This window comes from Megalobrama amblycephala, linkage group LG8 (genome assembly GCF_018812025.1).
Source record: "Megalobrama amblycephala isolate DHTTF-2021 linkage group LG8, ASM1881202v1, whole genome shotgun sequence".
NCBI lineage: Eukaryota > Metazoa > Chordata > Actinopteri > Cypriniformes > Xenocyprididae > Megalobrama > Megalobrama amblycephala.
The window spans coordinates 16,367,813-16,387,098 of NC_063051.1; the positions used below are offsets into that span (position 1 = coordinate 16,367,813).

The 19,286-nt window shown below is 36.6% G+C and overlaps 1 protein-coding gene across 2 annotated transcripts; it reads left to right on the forward strand.

Moving 5' to 3' along the window:
* Window positions 1-5,342: 5,342 nt before the first annotated feature.
* On the forward strand, window positions 5,343-18,845 carry boka (BCL2 family apoptosis regulator BOK a). 2 transcript variants are annotated; one of them, XM_048199653.1, is made up of 5 exons: window positions 5,343-6,016; window positions 8,386-8,514; window positions 8,834-8,866; window positions 11,546-11,709; window positions 17,414-18,845. In XM_048199653.1, exons 1-5 carry the CDS (start codon window positions 5,794-5,796, stop codon window positions 17,537-17,539), a joined length of 675 nt encoding a protein of 224 aa, XP_048055610.1. In that variant the 5' UTR covers window positions 5,343-5,793; the 3' UTR covers window positions 17,540-18,845. The 2 variants fall into 2 exon arrangements, with proteins under 2 accessions (XP_048055610.1, XP_048055611.1); XM_048199654.1 differs by lacking the exon at window positions 8,834-8,866 and having other exon boundaries at window positions 5,346-6,016.
* Window positions 18,846-19,286: the final 441 nt, after the last annotated feature.

Here is a 19,286-nt window from a genome sequence, read left to right on the forward strand (position 1 = left end):
AGTTTTTTACTCATCCTTCTGGCTATTGTAGTTTCTACTTAAAACACGGCTTTGTGTACACAGATGTTATGAAACGAATAACATTTTTAGAGATTCACAATTTAGTTATGTGACTATCATTTGTAAATCTTAAATAAATTAAAATTAAAATTTAAATAAACTTTTCCTGATAATTTACTCACCCCCATGTCATCCAAGATGTTCATGTCTTTATTTCGTCAGTCGAAAAGAAATTAAGGTTTTTGATGAAAACATTCCAGGATTATTCTCCTTATAGTGGACTTCAATGGCCTCCAAACGGTTGAAGGTCAGTTTCATTGCAGCTTCAAAGGGCTTTAAATGATACCAGACGAGGAATAAGGGTCTTATCTAGAGAAACACTCGGTCATTTTCGAAAAAAAATACAACTGTTTATGCTTTATAAACACAAAATATCGCCTTGAACGTACTTCTGGTTTCCGCATTCTTTAAAACGCTTACGCTGTATGTCCTACGCCTTCCCTATTCTACTTACGGAACAAACGCGGCGCCAGTTTCGTTTTTTTTCCGTAAGTTGAACATAAATTCTTACTTCTAACAAAGAACGGTCTCTGCTTCTAATAAACCAGATGACTACTACTACCTCTTTGTGCGTATTCAACGTAGAGACGATGCAAGCTGCCTCTAAAACCCACCAACGATTTAGAAGAAGAACATAGTGATGAAACGCGCTCTGTAGAGTGTTTGTCCGTTTAGGGCTGCTGTAGAAACATGCCGACGCAAAATGACAACTTGACATGGAGGGGGGACCCGCGGTGTATGAGATAGAAATGGCTAATTTTAAAGGTGCTAAAGAGGATGTTTTGTTTTATACATTTTTGCAATATTACTTGAAACTGTCTTTACTAACTGATAAAAGACTATTTATTAGGTCCACTGAAAGGAATAATATTAATATACATCATCTGTGCACAAGGTAGGGCCTTAAAAACATCAGCCAATCGTTTTACGTGATCATCGCGTAAACGATTGGCCCTCTGGTTTGTCAATCACTGCCGTGACGTTCCTTGTGAGAGACGAGCGCGGCTTTCCACACTCCACAGGCGCTGCATGCAATGTTTTTGTCAGGAGACAGGAGTAACAACTGCAGATTATGAGTTACCTGCGGTGAGTCCGACATAATGAATCCACTAACACGACACAGCGAATGCCGGTGGTAAACACTCGTGTTCTAATACGAGTCTTTACGAGTTTTGGGAGGCGTTTTTGGGGGGCTGTTCTTACGCATGCGCTCATTTCAAAAACTCAGTAACAGTCTTTGGATTCTCAGTCGACGAAGAAATCCTCTTTAGCACCTTTAAGGTATAAAAACATAACGGTTCATTATGTACGCTCTTTATACAGCACTGAAAACATAGTTATGTATATTGCATTTCCGTCATAGATCAATAGATTTTACACATTGCACCTTTAATTAAGCCTTTTGAATTTGGAAAATAACTGGGATTTTCTTATGATAAGACTAGCATGTTATGCAGTAAATTTTGTGTTTTTTATTTTTTATTTTTATTGAAAATCTCCGCGTTGACCTGCCAAGTTGGGAAAGGACATGCCCATTATTAGCCTATAGTAAGGGACATGAGATTGAGGAGTGTTTTCTTTCTTTCTTTCTTTCTTTCTTTCTTTCTTTCTTTCTTTCTTTCTTTCTTTTCTTGTTTTCATTTCATTTTGTCTTGAGTCAGAACTTGACCTGCCTTGCTTTGATAGTCAGTTTGAATTGGCCTGTTTCTATACCAAGATTATGTTCCCTCAGCCTGTATGAATTTTCTTAGAGGTCACAGTGGTTAAATGTTTGGTATAATACCAAATTTTCTTCTCTATTTAGGGACAGTTTTCATTCCAGTTTGCCCTGTTTAGTTTTAATTTTTTTTGTTCGTTTTATATTTTGTCTCATGGCTTCATATCACTTTTCATACTTTTTTTTTTATCTCAGTGTTGACTAAATAAATAGTTACTTAATTGACAGAATCTTTAGTTAATGTGTTTTTCCTTTGTAGCCTATAGACATCACATCCATTTATCATATTCCTATTAGGATGCCAATTTTTTTCAAAATACAAAATACCCTTCATGCTTTGTGTCAGAGTTTCCTGTTGGTAATCAAGGTAATTACCCTTTTCACAGACTGTGATGACGCATTTTAACGGTTAACAATATTGTAAGTTTTTAATCTTTTCTTTTTAAGTATACTTAGTATTATATTAGCTTTGCATCAAATTACAAAAAGAGTTACGATAAAAATGTTCAACCCCCCCCCCCCCCTCTTCTAACTGCCATTATCTATTTTTTTCCTCTTTTTGAAAGTTTTGAAAACAATATTGTGGAGTTTTTCTTTTGCTATTTGCGCAAATTGGAAACACACACACACACAAAAAAAAATTTAATGAAGTCTCTCATTCACCACTATAAAAGTATGATAAGTCATTATTTTTGTCGGCATAAGTTGTAAAGGAGGTCAAAGTGCTGCTTTTTTTTTCTTGTTCATTTATTTGTAGTCCACATCAGTTTGAAGATGTCATATATTTCTCCAGATCACAATAAGTTATGGATGTTCTTGTTTCAAATATTCTGATAAACTGACACCTGCATTATTGTTAAAAAAAAGTGATAAAATGATTTTGTTATCCATGTGTAGCTTCCTCTTTTTCCCTGTAGAGAGCAGTATTGTACAAAAATATTGTCCTAAGCCAAAATAAATATATTTATTTAGGGATCAGAATAATTGTTGATTTGCAAACTTACAAGATTTAATTTATCCTATCTGTATTATCTGTATCCTATCTGTTATATAAAAGAAGCAACACGACAGGAGGTCATGTGACCAGCATGCAGGAGCATGTAGGGGTTCCTCTGAAAACGTAAGCATTATTCTTCAGAGGTGTGGTGTGTTAAAACATACTGAAGATTACTAGTCTAAACAGTGTCACATTTTTCACTGGAAATGAAATGTAAACTGTATATTGTGATATAATATGTTTAAGTGTAACATAAATGTGAGCAACCGCCTCCATCTGTCTGTATTTAGTTTCAATCTGATAAACTGTCACAAGCTATTTAGAATTAGTTGTGAAGATTTTAGTTTTTAAATTGGGATACAGAGGAAACCTCAAATGTGGTCAGAAAAAAAGGAACTATATAATTGTCTGCAAAGTGAGATAAACTTCAACTTTATATTCATTATGTTCCTGTGTTAAACAGAACTGCCTGGTTGTTCTTGTTGTACTTTTTGTTCTTTTCTGTCTCTGTTTTTGAGGAAGTTCACTGTATAGTGCTTCAGTAAGCCTTTCATTGTTCTCCATTATTATATTAGTTATTCAACATTTGAAGGAAACTTTATATGTTTTGCATATTCCTGCTTGCAAGGTATTACTAGACATGTCAAAACAGATCTTGGGGTTTAATGTGTGTACATGTTTCTTTGGGAAAGCCGTTGATTCAGCTGGGTGGGTGGCTCTAATGAATCGGAACTGACAAGCTCAGGGCAAAAACAGTCAAGACTTGTAAAACAACTCTATCCAACGAAGGTGGGTGGGATCTTGAGTAACTTCACCCTTTTTTTGTTCAAAAACTATGAACATTAAAATAACTTACAAACATTATATGCACAAAACTGATCTTTTTAGATTAAAAAGGAGTACAGTCAGTTTGAGACTGACAAAAAAGCACATGTGACAGATAAATAAGCATAAGTATCATTTGTTGTAGTTGATTATTTTGTATTAAATTGGACTATAGTTTGGTTAGCCATATTTCCATACTTAAAATGACACTGACATCAACCTATGGGACAACAACATAAACAGTTTATATGGAAGAAATTGTTAAAGGATTAGTTCACTTTCAAATTAAAATTTCCTGATCATTTACTCACCCCCATGTCATCCAAGATGTTCATGTCTTTCTTTCTTCAGTCGAAAAGAAATTAACGTTTTTGATGAAAACATTCGAGGATTTTTCTCTATAGTAGACTTCAATGGCCTCCAAACCGTTGAAGGTCAAAATTACAGTTTACAGCGATCCCAAACGAGAAATAAGGGTCTTATCTAGAGAAACCATTGCTCATTTTCTAAAAAGAAATTGTAAAATTTTATACATTTTAACCATAAATGCTCATCTTCATCTAGCTCTCTTCTTCTTCTCTATTAGAATTCCGGCAGTGTAGACACTGCTAAGTGTATTACTGCCCTCCACAGGTCAAAGTTTGAACTAAATTGTCATATACAATATGCTAGTGCAAGTATATAACAGTTAGTTCAAACTTTAACCTGTGGAGGGCAGTAATACACTTAGCAGTGTCTACACTGCCGGAATTCTAAGCAATGGTTTCTCTAAATAAGACCCTTATTCCTCGTCTGGGATCGTGTAGAACATTTTGAAGCTGCAATGAAACTGTAATTTTGACCTTCAACCGTTTGGGCTCCATTGAAGTCCACTATATGGAGAAAAAATCCTGGAATGTTTTCATCAAAAACCTTAATTTCTTTTCGACTGAAGAAAGAAAGACATGAACATCTTGAATGTCATGGGGGTGAGTAAATTATCAGGAAATTTTAATTTGAAAGTGAACTAATCCTTTAATGAGATTCTGGAATAGGCCTACAGGTGGGTCCCCATATAAATAAAGGTTACAGGCAGATAGACACAAAACAATTTAAGCTGTTTTGCTGGTCTTAGATCACATGGTCAAGCTGGTATTCATTTGGTCTAGCTGGGTGGGAAGTTGCAAAAATGTTCAAAATGTTCAAAACCTCTCAAAAATCAGCCTGGAGACAAGCTGATACCAACTTAGATTTAAGATTTTTTTTTTTTTTTTTCAGCAGGGATTTTTATATATATTGAGAGACTATATAGAGCAGTTTACATTTGTTACAATGGACAATTTAATAAAGACAAAATGTGATTAAACATGAAGAAAAACATAACAAGAAATTGTTAGGCCTACCCCTATACATTTGAACCAAAAATTTTGCTAAAAAGACCATGAACACATTTTGCTATGATGGATGGATGGATGGATGGATGGATGGATGGATGGATGGATAGATAGATAGATAGATAGATAGATAGATAGATAGATAGATAGATAGATAGATGTAGTGTAGACTGATGCAAAAATAGCTAATTTAAAGCAGTTTAGCATAAGGCTACATCAAAATAAAATGTGAAAAAATGAAAGAGTCTGAATACTTTGTGAATAGAACATTTATTTATTATCTCTGTTCCTTGATTCTTCAATTCTTTAGCTCTCTAAACAGCTCTCTTCTAGAGGGGCGGACTATCAAAACCATAACACTGCTGGTTATCTCCGCCTTAACAGAGAGCTTTTCCATAGAAGGAGACTTCATGTGTGCAGCCCATCCAAACAGACCAAAGACAGCACTGCCTCACTGCCGCTGACAGCAGTTTAATCTTCCCCTCGCGGACTGCTGCTTATCAGTCTGTAGAGAGAGCAATGGTACACGAGCTTTTATTAAAAATGTCGATATTTGAGACTCTTTGAGGATTTGTTGACGTGAGAGAACCAGCAAGGGTAATCAATCTCCGATTCTCTGCTCTTTTGACCGCTTTATCAGGTTCATGAGAAGGTGAGAACGAGTCTTTCTATTAATATAGAAAAACACGCGAGTTTTCATCTTTATCCAGATCGTGTTAGGCGCCATCAGACTTTGGAAAGAGAGGAGGGTGGAGAAGAAACACTTCCATACACGGTGATAAAGGTGGAGGTTGTCAGCTGATTGTAATTGATCTCCACTCATGAAGGGCATGGAGATGTTGCGCCGCTCCTCAGTGTTTGCGGCTGAAGTCATGGAGGTGTTTGATCGCTCTCCCACGGATAAGGAGTTGGTGTCTCAGTCTAAAGTGTTGTGCAGGGATTACATTCACTCCAGACTCCACCGGGCGGGTATCGGATGGTCTAAACCAGAGCACGGGTCCGGAGGAACACTGGCTGAGGTGTCTTCAGTCCTGCTGTGGTTGGGTAGGACATCTGACGTTTCACTCATGTTGTACATTAATGTTTATGGAGATTGCTATGGTGTTACATGTAGCCTACTGTAGTGCACTGCATGTATAGCCTATATTATTTTGGATGCTATATAATACACCATACACTATACTGAAGTGCGTGTTATAAATAGTGTACAAACACTTAAGTAGCCTACTGTAGGCTATATGCTCTGAGTTGTAGGTTGATGTACTGATGTTATGTTTTGGATTTATTTTAAGACAGAGAACATCCTGTCAGTTTTCATTCTTTCTTAAACTGTGCTTGTCTGGTTCATAAGAAAATAAATGGAAAATGCACCATCCATAAATGTTCTATGAACTTTCAGAAATGAAAATAAACACGTGTTTCTCAGCTTCCTCAAAGCCAAACCATAAGATTGCATAATATTTTACAACACTCTTAAGGTTTGTCTGTGTCTCACCCTTTGAAAAGTACTTTGCCTTTTGTACCATGTTGAATGTGTGTTTCATCCTTCATGTTGTTGGACGACATGAGCTGAGATCTTTCACAAAACTGAATGTAATTCCTATCGATAACATTAAATCTCACATCATTATGTGGATCATACTTACAAACTGTAAGTACTTTAAACACATACCACAAGACTTTCATACCAAGTTACTCCCAACTGTCATTGTTTTCTAAGAAGCCGTTTTCTCCTAAAAGGAAAAGGCACAAGAATTTTAATTTGAGACAACTGTGTAACTGGGAGAGCTGCTTTTTATGGACAAAGCATGCAAACATGCAGATCATTATCACAAGGCAGATTGAGGGTTCCCCACCCACACTTAACTAAGTTAACCCTGTATTGTCCTGAAAAAAAGTCCTTCTCATTGTGATAACAAGCCCTGTACTCCTTGCATACACACCTCACCCACCTCAATCCCTTACAGATGGGTGATTCATGTGAGTGAGACATACACTCTTAAAAATGAAAGTTGAAAAAGGGGGTTTTCACAGCGATTTCATAGAAGAATTCTTTTTGCTTAGTGTGGAAAACATTTAAAACAAATCTAAAGAACCTTTTCCCATTATAAAGAACCTTTTTGTGGAATGGAAAGGTTCAATGGATGTTAAATGTTCAAGGAGCCATCAATGCCAAGAATCTTTATTTTTAAAAGTGCAGCTGAGCACATAGCTCAAAACTTATTTAAAGGGTTAGTTCACCCAAAAATGAAAGTAATGTCATTAATTACTCACCCTCATGTTGTTCTACACCCGTAAGACCTTCAGAACACAAATTCAGCTATTTTTTGATGAAATCCGATGGCTCAGTGAGGCCTCTACTGCCAGCAAAGTCACTGAACCTCTCAAGATACAGAAGAACTACTAAAGACATATTTAAAACAGTTAATGTGACTACAGTGGTTCTACCTTAATATTATAAAGTGACGAGAATACTTTTTGTGCCCCAAAAAAACAAAATAATGACTTTTCAACAATATCTAGTGATGGTCGATTTTCAAAACACTGCTTCGAATCTTTTGTTTCGAATCAGCGGTTCGGAGCGCCAAAGTCACGTGATTTCAGCAGTTTGACACGCGATCTGAATCACTGATTTGACACAAAAGATTCACAAAAAGTATTCTCAACGCTTTATAATATTAAGGTAGAACCACTGTAGTCACATGAACTTTTTTGAATATGTTGTTTGAATATGTTTTTAGTACCTTTATGGATCTTGAGAGGTTCAGTGGCATTGCTGTCTATGGAGGCCTCACTGAGCCATCGGATTTCATCAAAAATATCTTAATTTGTGTTCTGAAGATGAACGAAGGTCTTACGGGTGTAGAATGACATGAGGGTGAGTAATAAATGACATTATTTTCATTTTTGGGTGAACTAACCCTTTAACAGACAATTTTATCATCAGGACATGCAGTATAGCAAGGTTACCTCCCTCCATTAGGCTTTTAATATAAAAGAATGATGATTACACTGTAAACCTGAATAAGTTGGGCTAACTCAAAAAATTTGAGGTACACTGATTTTTTATTTATTTTTTTTTTTATGTTATAATGTTCCCAATTTTAGGTAAGCAGAACTATCAGGATTTGAGTTTGTAGCACTTATGCATGTTGCTCCTAACTTGAAGTACTGAGTTAGCCAACTCATACATTTTGATAGCAATTAACATAAAATATTAGTTAATTAACTTTTTTTTATTTTGAGTTCTTGCAAATCAAATGAGTTATTTACAGGTTTTAGGGTTAGATTGCAGTTCTTTTGCATTGTCATTGTGTCAAGCTTCTCTGATTTAGTGATTTTATTCTGTAAGACTCGAGATAGTGTCTTCCTGTGATGAGAAGAAAGAAAACACATTTATCTCTGTCTCCTAGGTGACGAGCTGGAGTACCTGCGACCCAATGTATACCGCAACGTAGCACGGCAGCTCAACATCACAATTGCCTCAGAGAGTATAGTCTCTGATGCCTTTTTGGCTGTTGCTGCAGAAATCTTCTCTACAGGTTGGTTGGCGTCCTCCTTGCTTTTTAATATAGTATGGAAAACGGTTTAGTGTCTTTAGATAAACTAATCGGTGCATCTGGTTCCCGAGATGTTGTCCATCCTGCCAGTTAAGCATTAGCAAACACACTAAAAACAGAGTATAATATAATCTGAAAACCAACGAAACCTGGTTTATATGATATGCCTATTATATTTTGTTTTTCTTAAATCAAAGAATAAAGGTGGAATGCACAGTCTATATATTTACATACCCTTAAATGGAGAGTTCACCCAAAAAAAACCAAACAAACAAACAAGTTCTTCTTTTATGTTCCACAGAAGAAAATCGTACAGGTTTGGATCAACATGAGGGTGAGTAAATGATGACAGAATTTTCTTTTTTTTTTTTTTGGGTGAACTATCCCTTTAAGTGACTATATGCTCCTTTTAGAAAGGGTAAAGATGGATCCATTCTGACATTTATATACACAGACAAGCGGCGCTGCACTTGAGCCTGAGAGCACCATAAAATATGGATTTTCCTTTAAAATAAACATTGTCTGGGCACCCTGGAAGTTCTCATTCCCTTTGCTGTACTTTGCTCATATTTAGTGCAACCCTTGGGAGTCAGTTTAGTTCATATGACTACAACCCTTATTTGACCTCCCAGATTTAGAATGTAGTAAATCATGGTCTTTTTTTTTCAACATGGGCAGCTCTTAAGATGTCAGAATACACAGTGCATCGCAGTTTGTTGTGTATGGGGCTGCATAGCCGCAGACCAGTCAGGGTGCCCATGCTGACCCTTGTCCACCGCCGAAAGTGCCAGCAGTGGGCACGTGTGCATCAGAACTGGGGCAATGGAAGAAGGTGGCCTGGTCTGATGAATCACGTTTTCTTTTACATCACGTGGATGCCCGGGTGCGTGTGGGGAACACATGGCATCAGGATCCTTGGGTCCTGCAATCCATGTGGATGTTACTTTGAGATGTACCACCTACCTAAGCATTGCTGCAGGCCATGTACACCCTTTCATGCAAACGGTATTCCCTGGTGGCTGTGGCCTCTTTCAGCAGGATAATGCGCCCTGCCACAAATCATTACTACATGTATGAATGTAGTAAATCATGGTCTTTTTTTTTCAACATGGGCAGCTCTTAAGATGTGCTGTAACATGTTCACCTCATTTGTTCGGCGAAGAATTCTTTGTATTCTAAATATTAAAGCATAATTGCTTGTGTCAGTCCAAATACATCAAAGATTCCTTACTGAACACAAAGCACTACACCCGGTGACACCCTTGCACCTCCTGTTTATACACATACCTGTCTTCAAGCAATGAAGCTCAGTTGGTGTAGTCATTGGTGTTCACTTTATATATACTTTTAACCCTTTGAGTGACCTTTAATCCTTTTTTAGAGTTCTATATGACTGTGCACTTTAAACTGTTTTTTTATATATATAAAGATATGGATAATATTTTCACACTATGCTTAATATATTGTAATATATCATTTCCTTTCAGTATTTACTTTTGCTTTTGTTTTATTCTTTAGGCATGTCAATAATTTCTGTTCAGCCTTTCTGTAACAAGATTAGGTTCCTTGAAGTAGGCCTACATGTAGTTTTGACCAGAATGGAAAACTCCATTTGGAAAATGCTAACTATAAGGTGTGTGAGCAGATTTGTTAAGAAGGAAGGGAAATTACCAGTATTTTGAGTGTTCAACTGTTTCGCTTGATTTGAAACAGTTTGTTGTAAACTGTAAAATATGCCATTTGAATGTTGTAAACTGTAAAATGTGCCATCTGAATTCAACATGTAAACATTCTTACAAGAGTCAGAGGGAGGAAATTGTGGTGTTTTCTGTTTATCTTGAACTTCAAACCAGCTTTTATCTCTTTTATTCCTCAATATGGTTTCCTTTTGCCTTTGTGTTTCCTGTCTTTGCTAGACTCAGATTAGGTTCCTGAGTTGATATGTTTATGTCTGGACATTTGATGTTCCCAGACGGGGTTTTGCAGCTTTATTACGTTTTGTTTAATTCCAGGCTAAAACGTTTGAAGGTTAGAGTAGTGTATCCAGGAGTCTGTTTATCATACTAGTTTATCAGAATGCCTACTTGTTTGATTAAACATAATAGTACAGAGAGACTTTTCATCAAATTACGTTATAAATTCATCAATTTAAAAATATATACTTTATCAAGCTTACAGATGAGGCTAACACATTATAGCCACACCTTATTACATTTGAGGAATGTTGATATCATATTTATAAGTTACAGTCACAAGTGAAACAGATGAATTTGCTCTGCTGAAAAAAAAAATCCTTGTGTTTTTCTGGCTGATACACCAGCTGACAGCTTGCCTGGCTGCTGATACAGTTATATAACTGTAATACTCCACCCCCTTTTACAGTATGATAAATTTCTGTTGAAAATGGGGGTAAGGAATTATCAGGGGTTTTGATGACTCACCTGGTTATGATTTTCAGTCCCACTTTATATTAAGTGTCTTTATTAATCATTTAAATAACACTTCTTTAAATTAATAATTTGATACAAAGCACTTATTGAGTACTTGCATATTTTTACAGTATATTTATATTTAAAAAATAATTAATTTCTCTAATTACATATATAAATACACTGTTGACCCTTTCCTTACACCTTAACCCACCCTTAAACCTAACCATGCCACCAAACCTGTTTCTAACCTTACCTGTATACCACCTCAATAGCAGCAGAAGTGTTTTGCAATCCAACATGAACACTAAGTAGCCTACATTGTACCTAACAATTATTATCTTTTTTTTTTATGTAAGTACATAGTAGTTAGACACCTAAGATGACCTGATTTTCAAACCCATTTCCATCAGCTCACACAAATATATGCTGTCATTGGTAATCAGTGATTTGACTTCGCTTAATATGCAGCTATAGGCCACCTATATACCTATATTGGGATGTGCTATGAATGAAAGTATATGAACAAGGACAGACTTTCAGTTTGTTTATATTTATGTCAATCTCTGTTTCTCTATTTACAGGTGTTACATGGGGGAAGATCGTGTCTCTGTATGCAGTGGCCGGAGCTCTAGCTGTGGACTGTGTTCGGCACGGGCATCCAGCAATGGTGCACACCATTGTCGACTGCATGGGCGAGTTCGTTCGCAAGAGTCTTGTGTCGTGGTTAAAGAGGAGAGGAGGCTGGGTAAGAAATCCATTCATTTTGTACAATTAATTAGAAAAATGTACATAATGTACATAAAAATATTTATGCATTTAATCATGCCTCCCAACCCAAACATAGATAATGCTTGATTTTGATTGGTCATTGGTGGTATTCAGCAGTCAGTTTCCTAATATTCGCAGTCGTCCATCATATGTGGCTCATGTTGATCAGACTTCTCATTTGGATAACTGAAAATGTTGCCATTTTCTCGTATCATATAGTTATATCTGAAAAGCTGAATAAATAAGCTTTCCATTTTGGCAGAGATACAACTATTTGAAAATCTGGAATCTGAGGGTGCAAAAAAATCAAAATATTAAGAAAATCACCTTTAAAGTTGTACAAATGAAGTTCTTAGCAATGCATTTCCACTCACTAAAATAATTTTTTTATATACATTTATGGTGGGAAATTTACAAAATATCTTCATGGAACATGATCTTTACTTAATATCCTAATGATTTTTGGCATAAAAAAAAAAAAATCGATCATTTTGACCCATACAGTGTATTGTTGGCTATTGCACACCCCCCATTTTGGCAAGTGGGGCATAAATGACATACTCAAAATAAAAAGGTTGCTGCTCATAAGTCATATTGAAAAGACACATAACCAAATATTTAGAAAGCAAACACTTGAGAGTTTACAGTTCAATGCTCAGAATTACTCAGACTGTTATTAATACGGAGATATATAAGCTCAAACATAAAAAACGTATGATGTCCATACAATGGAAGTCAGTGGTCGCCAAAACTGCTTGGTTACCATCATTATTCAAAATATCTTCTTTTGTGTTCAGCAGAAGACAAAAAGTCAACATGAGGGTTAGTAAATGATGACAGAATTGTCATTTTTGGGCCCTCATTCAGTGTTACTGAAAGTAACATTGTGCTGTCTGTTTATATAACTAAGCTAAGGCTCAGAAAGAACACAGACTGCTGCCTTTCCATCTTTGTCCAGTGTGTGTAGAGAGAATGTGCAGCGTTCCTGCAGCTTTTGAGTGGAAATCTGATCAATCTCTCAGAAGACCAGCACAGTTCAGCGAACCTGCTGAATGAGGAGCTGTGCTGGTATGTGTGGCTGTTTTGGCAGGGCATGTCTGTGGTGTCTGTGCTCATTAGCCTGTCTCTGTTCGGGCAGATTTGACATGGAACTGTGCCAGAGTCATAACAAGCTGCCTGCACTTAGGTCCATATACAGCTCTTACAGGCCTAACAAATTCCCTCTAAGTGTTTTACACCTGCTTTTGACTTTTAGATAACAATTTTTAGATATTAACCTAACCAAACCTTTCCAAAATGTTGACAAGACAAAGTTTTATATAACATCTGTTTAACTTATAACATGAAAGTAAAGTTAATAATATAACTTAGAGAACAATATTTTCAGTTTGTCAAATTAGGGTGATGCAAAAATGAGTACACTCCACTGAAAGTCTCTGGAGCAAAGCTAAATTTTAGACTACAAATGTCTAATTTAACAAGAATTCAACCACAAGTGAGTCTAATTATTCATTACACAGGTGTCCAGCAGACAGCTGACTATAAAAGGGTGTTAAAACCCCTTCCCATTTCATGCTGTCAGCAATGGCATCACATGGAAGAGAAATGTCACCTGAGAAAGAAAATAAATTCTTTACACCAGAAAGGTGAAGGCTACAAGAAGATCAGCAAAGGTTTACTTATCAGTCAGAATACTGAAGCAAAAGTGGTACAAAATTTTTTTAAAAATGGAACTGCAACCATCTCACAGAGACGTCCAGGTCATCCACGGAAGTTAACATCTCGACAGGAGCGTCTTCTGATGAGAAGGGTTGAAGAATGGGGTGACTATTTCCTGTGACACAATACAGCGTACACTGCAGAGGAATGGCATGCATGGGTGCCGTCCATGAAAGAAGCCTCTCCTAAAGCCCAGGCACAAAAAAAGCCCGCCTAGAGTTTGCCAGGGCCCATGCTGACAAAGATGAAGACTACTGGGACTATATACTAGGACTCTAGTGATGAGACCAAGATAAATGTTTTTGGAACAGATGGCTTCAAAACTGTATGGCGTCGCAAAGGTGAGGAATACAAAGAAAAATGCATGGTGCCTACAGTGAAACGTGGTGGTGGCAGTGTCCTTATGTGGGGTTGCATGAGTGCTGTTGCTGTCGGGGAGCTGCATTTCATTGACGGCATCATGAATTCACAGATGTACTGCTCTATACTGAAAGAGAAGATGCTACCATCACTCCGTGCCCTTGGTCGTCGTGCACTTTTCCAACATAACAATAATCCTAAACACATTTCTGAAGAAGAACAGGGTGAAAGTGATTCAGTGGCTCCTGATCTGAACCCAATCGAACACCTATGGGGAATTCTGAAGAGAGAAGTTGAGCATCACTCTCCATCCAGCATCCAGTCTCTAAAAGAGGTCATTCTTGAAGAATGGAAAAAGATACTGTATATACACACACACACACACACACACACACGATTGGGTCAATTGGATTGAGATCTGCAGAATTTGGAGGCCAGGGCAACACCTTGAACTCTTCATGTTCCTCAAAACATTTCTGAACTATGTGTGCAGTATGGCAAGGTGCATTATCCTGCTGAAAGAGGCCCCTTCCATCAGGGAACATCATTGTCATGAAAAAGTGTACCTGGTCTGCAACAATGTTTAGATAGGTGGCATGTGTCAAATTTACGTCCACATGAATGGCTGGATCTAGGGTTTTCCAGCAGAACATTGCCCAGAGCATAACACTCTCTTCATCAGCTTGTCGTCCCACCGTGCATCTTGGTGACATCATTTCCCCAGGTAAATGTCCACGTTATGTAAAAGAAACGGCACTCATTGGACCAGGTGACCTCCTTCCACTGCTCCAAGGTCCAGTTCTGATACTCCCATGTTCATTGTAGGCACTTTTGATGGTGGACAGTTGTCATCAAAGGCACTCTGCTGCATATGGGGCTGCATGGCTGCAGACTAATCAGATTGCGGTGCACTGTGTGTTGTGACACATTCCTCTCATAACAATCATTAACATTTTGTGTGACTTGTGCCACAGTAGACCTTCTGTTGGCTTGAACCAGATGGGATTTCCTTCGTTGCTCTTGTGCATCAATGAACTTTGGGTGCCCAACACCCTGTCGCCGGTGTGTGGTTTGTCCCTCCTTGGATCACTGTTGGTAAATTCTCACCACTTCTGAGCAACCCACGATCCTTGCCATTTCAGAGAGACTCTGACCTAGTTTCCTTGCCATAACAATTTGGCCCTTGGTCAAATTCGCTAAGATCTTTATTCCTGCTCATTTCTCCTGAACCCAACACGTTGATAACGAGAAATGATTTGTTTATAGATAGATTATTTATGGTCTGTGTGGTGGATTTACAACATGAAAAAAGGCTGGTTTAATTGGGTGAATGTAATGGTTGCTTCAGGCGAAATCATTCTCAACATTTTTCAATGTGTTCTTCTTGGGAGTGTCCTGATTTGGCAACTGCTGTGTTTGTAAGACAAGGACACACCTGCAGACTGAACTGAACCTGAAAACAAGGACTTTATCATCAGGGGCACTAAATGAAAGTCAGTGTAAAGCAGAGGCTGGCTAGACTGTATTTTCCATTGTTGTTGATGTGAGTATGTGGGTACTCGTGTCTACGTGCCATGTTGAGTGTTTGCTCTGCAGGATTGCCCTGGGAGCTAAATGAAGGGCCTATTCACTCACACACTCACACTCACTCACAAAAAATAAACACACAAAAACACCCGAGTAAGATCTTTTTATAATTAAAATTCCTAATTAAAGGATGTCCCATCTCTCAGTACCTTCATTATCTCTAAAAAAAAAAAAGTTCAAAAGTTTGAGGTCAGTAAGATATTTTGGTTTTGTTTTTTGTCTTTTTGAAGAAATTAAGGATGCATTCAATTGAAGTGACTCTAAAGACATTCAAAATGCTAAACTTAGTTTGAAGGTTATAATGTATAAAAATTGTATTTCAAACTTTCAATTCATCAAATAATCTTGGAAAAAAAAAAAAAAAAAAAAAAGTATGGTTTTCACAAAAATATTAAAGGTGCCCTAGATTCAAAAATTGAATTTACCTTGGCATAGTTAAATAACAAGAGTTCAGTACATCTAAAAGACATACACTGAGTTTCAAACTCCATTGTTTCCTCCTTCTTATATAAATCTTATTTGTTTAAAAGACCTCTGAAGAACAGGCGAATCTCAACATAACACCGACTGTGACGCAACAGTTGGGGTGTACGCCCCCAATCAATATTTGCATATGCCAGCCCATGTTCCCAACATTATGAAAGGCATTACACAAGGGCAGCCAGTAACATCTGGATCTGTGCACAGCAGAATCATCAGACTAGGTAAGCAAGCAATAACAACAGCGAAAAATGGCAGATGGAGCAATAATAACTGACATGATCCGTAATATCATGATATTTTTAGTGATATTTGTAAATTGTCTTTCTAAATGTTTCATTAGCATGTTGCTAATGTAGGCTACTGTTGGTTAAAGTTACCATCGTTTATTACTGTATTCACGGAGACAAGAGCCATCGCTGCTTTCATTTTTAAACACTTGCAGTCTGTATAATTCATAAACACAACTTTATAAACATTCTTTATAAATCTCTCCAACAGTGTGTAATGTTAGCCCGTTAGCCACGGAGCAGTATCAAACTCGTTCAGAATCAAATATAAACACCCAAATAAATACTATACTCACATGACCCGAAGCATGTATGCAGCATACATGACGAACATCTTGTAAAGATCCATTTGAGGGTTATATTAGCTGTGTGAACTTTGTAAATGCCCTGTATTATAGAGTCGCGAGCTCGATGGGCAGGGAGCATGAGATTTAAAGGGTCAGCAGCCCCTGAATCAGTGCATAGTTAATGATGCCCCAAAATTGGCAGTTAAAAAAATTAATTTAAAAAAATCTATGGGGTATTTTGAGCTGAAACTTCAGACACATTCAGGGGACACCTTAGACTTATATTACATCTTGTAAAAAAACGTTCGATGGCACCTTTAAGCAGCTCAACCATTTTCAACATTGATAATAAGAATGTTTCTTGAGCATCAAATTGGCATATTAGAATAATTTCTGAAGGATCATGTGACACTGAAGACTAGAGTAATGATGCTGAAAATTCAGCTTTGCCATCACAGGAATAAATTACATTTTTAAATATTAAAATAAAAAAAAAAATAAAAAAAAGTATTTTAAATTGTAATACTATTTAACAATAGGACTGCTTTTACTTCTTACTGTGCAGCCCTGGTGAACATAATATAATATTATCTTTTATGTTGGGAAATTTGCTTCTAAAATGCAAAAGCAAAAATAATCAAAACAAACTAATCATTCAAATCAAAACAAACTGAACTTTAATACTTTGAATGTGTATTAAGCTAATTTGGAAGTTTTATAACATTTGGCCAACCCAGTAATGCTGCATGCTGAATTATAATGCGTTTAGACCACTGAGTGTTGGTTTTGGCCTAAAAAGCACATACTTGAGTGCAAACTGCAGTTCAGTTTCCTTTTGTTACTGCCAGATGAACTCAAAGAGAATTAAATAATAACATATTCCATATTTAAGTGTGTGTGTGCGCGTGTGTGCATTATATAATATAATGTAATATATTTTTTCTTTGCTCTCTTACAGGCGGACATCACCAAGTGTGTAGTCAATACAGACCCCAGTTTTCATTCTCATTGGTTGGTGGCAGCTGCCTGTGCCTGTGGTCACTATCTCAAGGCCGTGGTCTTCTACCTGCTGAGGGAAAAATGAAGAGCAGTATAAACAAGTGACGGACAGCTGAACTCTTCAGAAGGGGTTTCTAGTCACTGCTTAAGCCTTTCACTGCTCCTGATGTGTTTACACTTGCACAAAGTTTGCACTTTGGTTACCCTTTACAATAAGGTCTCATTTGTTGACACTAGTTATATAATTAGTTAAAATGAACTAACTATGAGCAATATGTTTTTACAGCATTTATTAACCTTTGTTAATGTTAGTTAATAAAAGTCCAATTGTTTGTTCGTGTTAATTCACAGTTAATTCATATGTTGAAATTAAGATTATTAAATGCTGCAGAAGTATTGTTCATTGTTAGTTCATGCTAACCTTATTGTAAAGTGTTACCCAATATTGTTTTAAAGAATATTGCGCTCCAAGATGAACGTTATTTTTAAGGTTTTATGTGTTTAACCTGGCCTCTTGCACTCTAGGCATTCCTTGCTGTTACCATTGTTTTTATTAATTGAACCTAATGTTGATATGCAGAATACCAAGCCCAACGGGAGAGGAAGCTTTTGTGACCTTTGTATTTGTGAGTGAAATAGAAAGTTCATGTACTTGGATTAATGCTGTCTAGCACAACGTTGTCTTATCAGAAGTTTTCTCTGATTGTTATTACATTTTTCACAGTCTTGAGTGGTTTTGATGCTCTCTAAATGCATATTATTAACAATCAAGATTCAAAAATTCAACTGAGACCCACAATGCTAGGTAAAAAAAAATGGCCAGGAGTTAGAATGCATGTAATTGAGATCAATATCAATATTTCCCAAGGAAAAACGTCCAAAGTACTGTATATAAATGGCTGTAGGAGAATGAAAACAAAGATTTGGGTTGACTAAAAATATAGATATAACATTTCAGTTCATTCCATGTTTCAAGTCTGGACCTGTCAACTAGTATGTCATAGTGATGTCTCTCTTTTTTTTATAATTTATTTTCTGTGTAATATTTTCACCTTACATGTGGTGTTGTTGGTGCCGCCTTGAACAATTTGTAAGATATCATGGAGCCATCACTATATTAATAACTTAAAACTTGGTGTCTTAAAATTGTTTCATTGTTTTGTTCTCTTGTATAGTTCAGTTTATAACAAATAAGTCTGTGGAAAACTACACATTGTTTTGTGTATGCTACACTGAATGTATGCAAAACAAAAATATACTTTTTATTTTCAAAAATGTTTTAGCTGTGATTTTCTTGGGGTTGGGAAAAAAAACATCATCATAATAAAGCCTTCATACTGATAATTGTACACAACATTACTGTAACAACACATTAGTGTAATTGGTGGAAAGCGAGTGGGAGGAAGCAGTTTAGATCAGATAGAATAGTTTCGAGATATTGTTACTATGGTGATCACTCTCAACATGTGGTTTCCTTTACACATGAATTTATATAGAGGGTCTTACTGATTTACAGCATGAGCACAAAGCATATTAATGCATGTGATGCTGTGTTTTACAACTAGCTATTGGGAGAAATGGAAGACTGGTAGTCTATGTGTTGATTAAGATAAATGTTAAAGCCAATTATTTGTAATATGATCTGTAATGTCAACTTTCTGCGTTATAATTTCCAATTGCGACAACTCACTGGCACCTAGTGGCTGTAAGTGGAACTACAGGCGCTCAATGATTTAAAGTTATCACAGCACAAAGCACATATATGGTGTTGTGTTGAGGATGATCACAACAATAAGGCGATTTAGCTAATAATAATGTTTAATAATAATAAT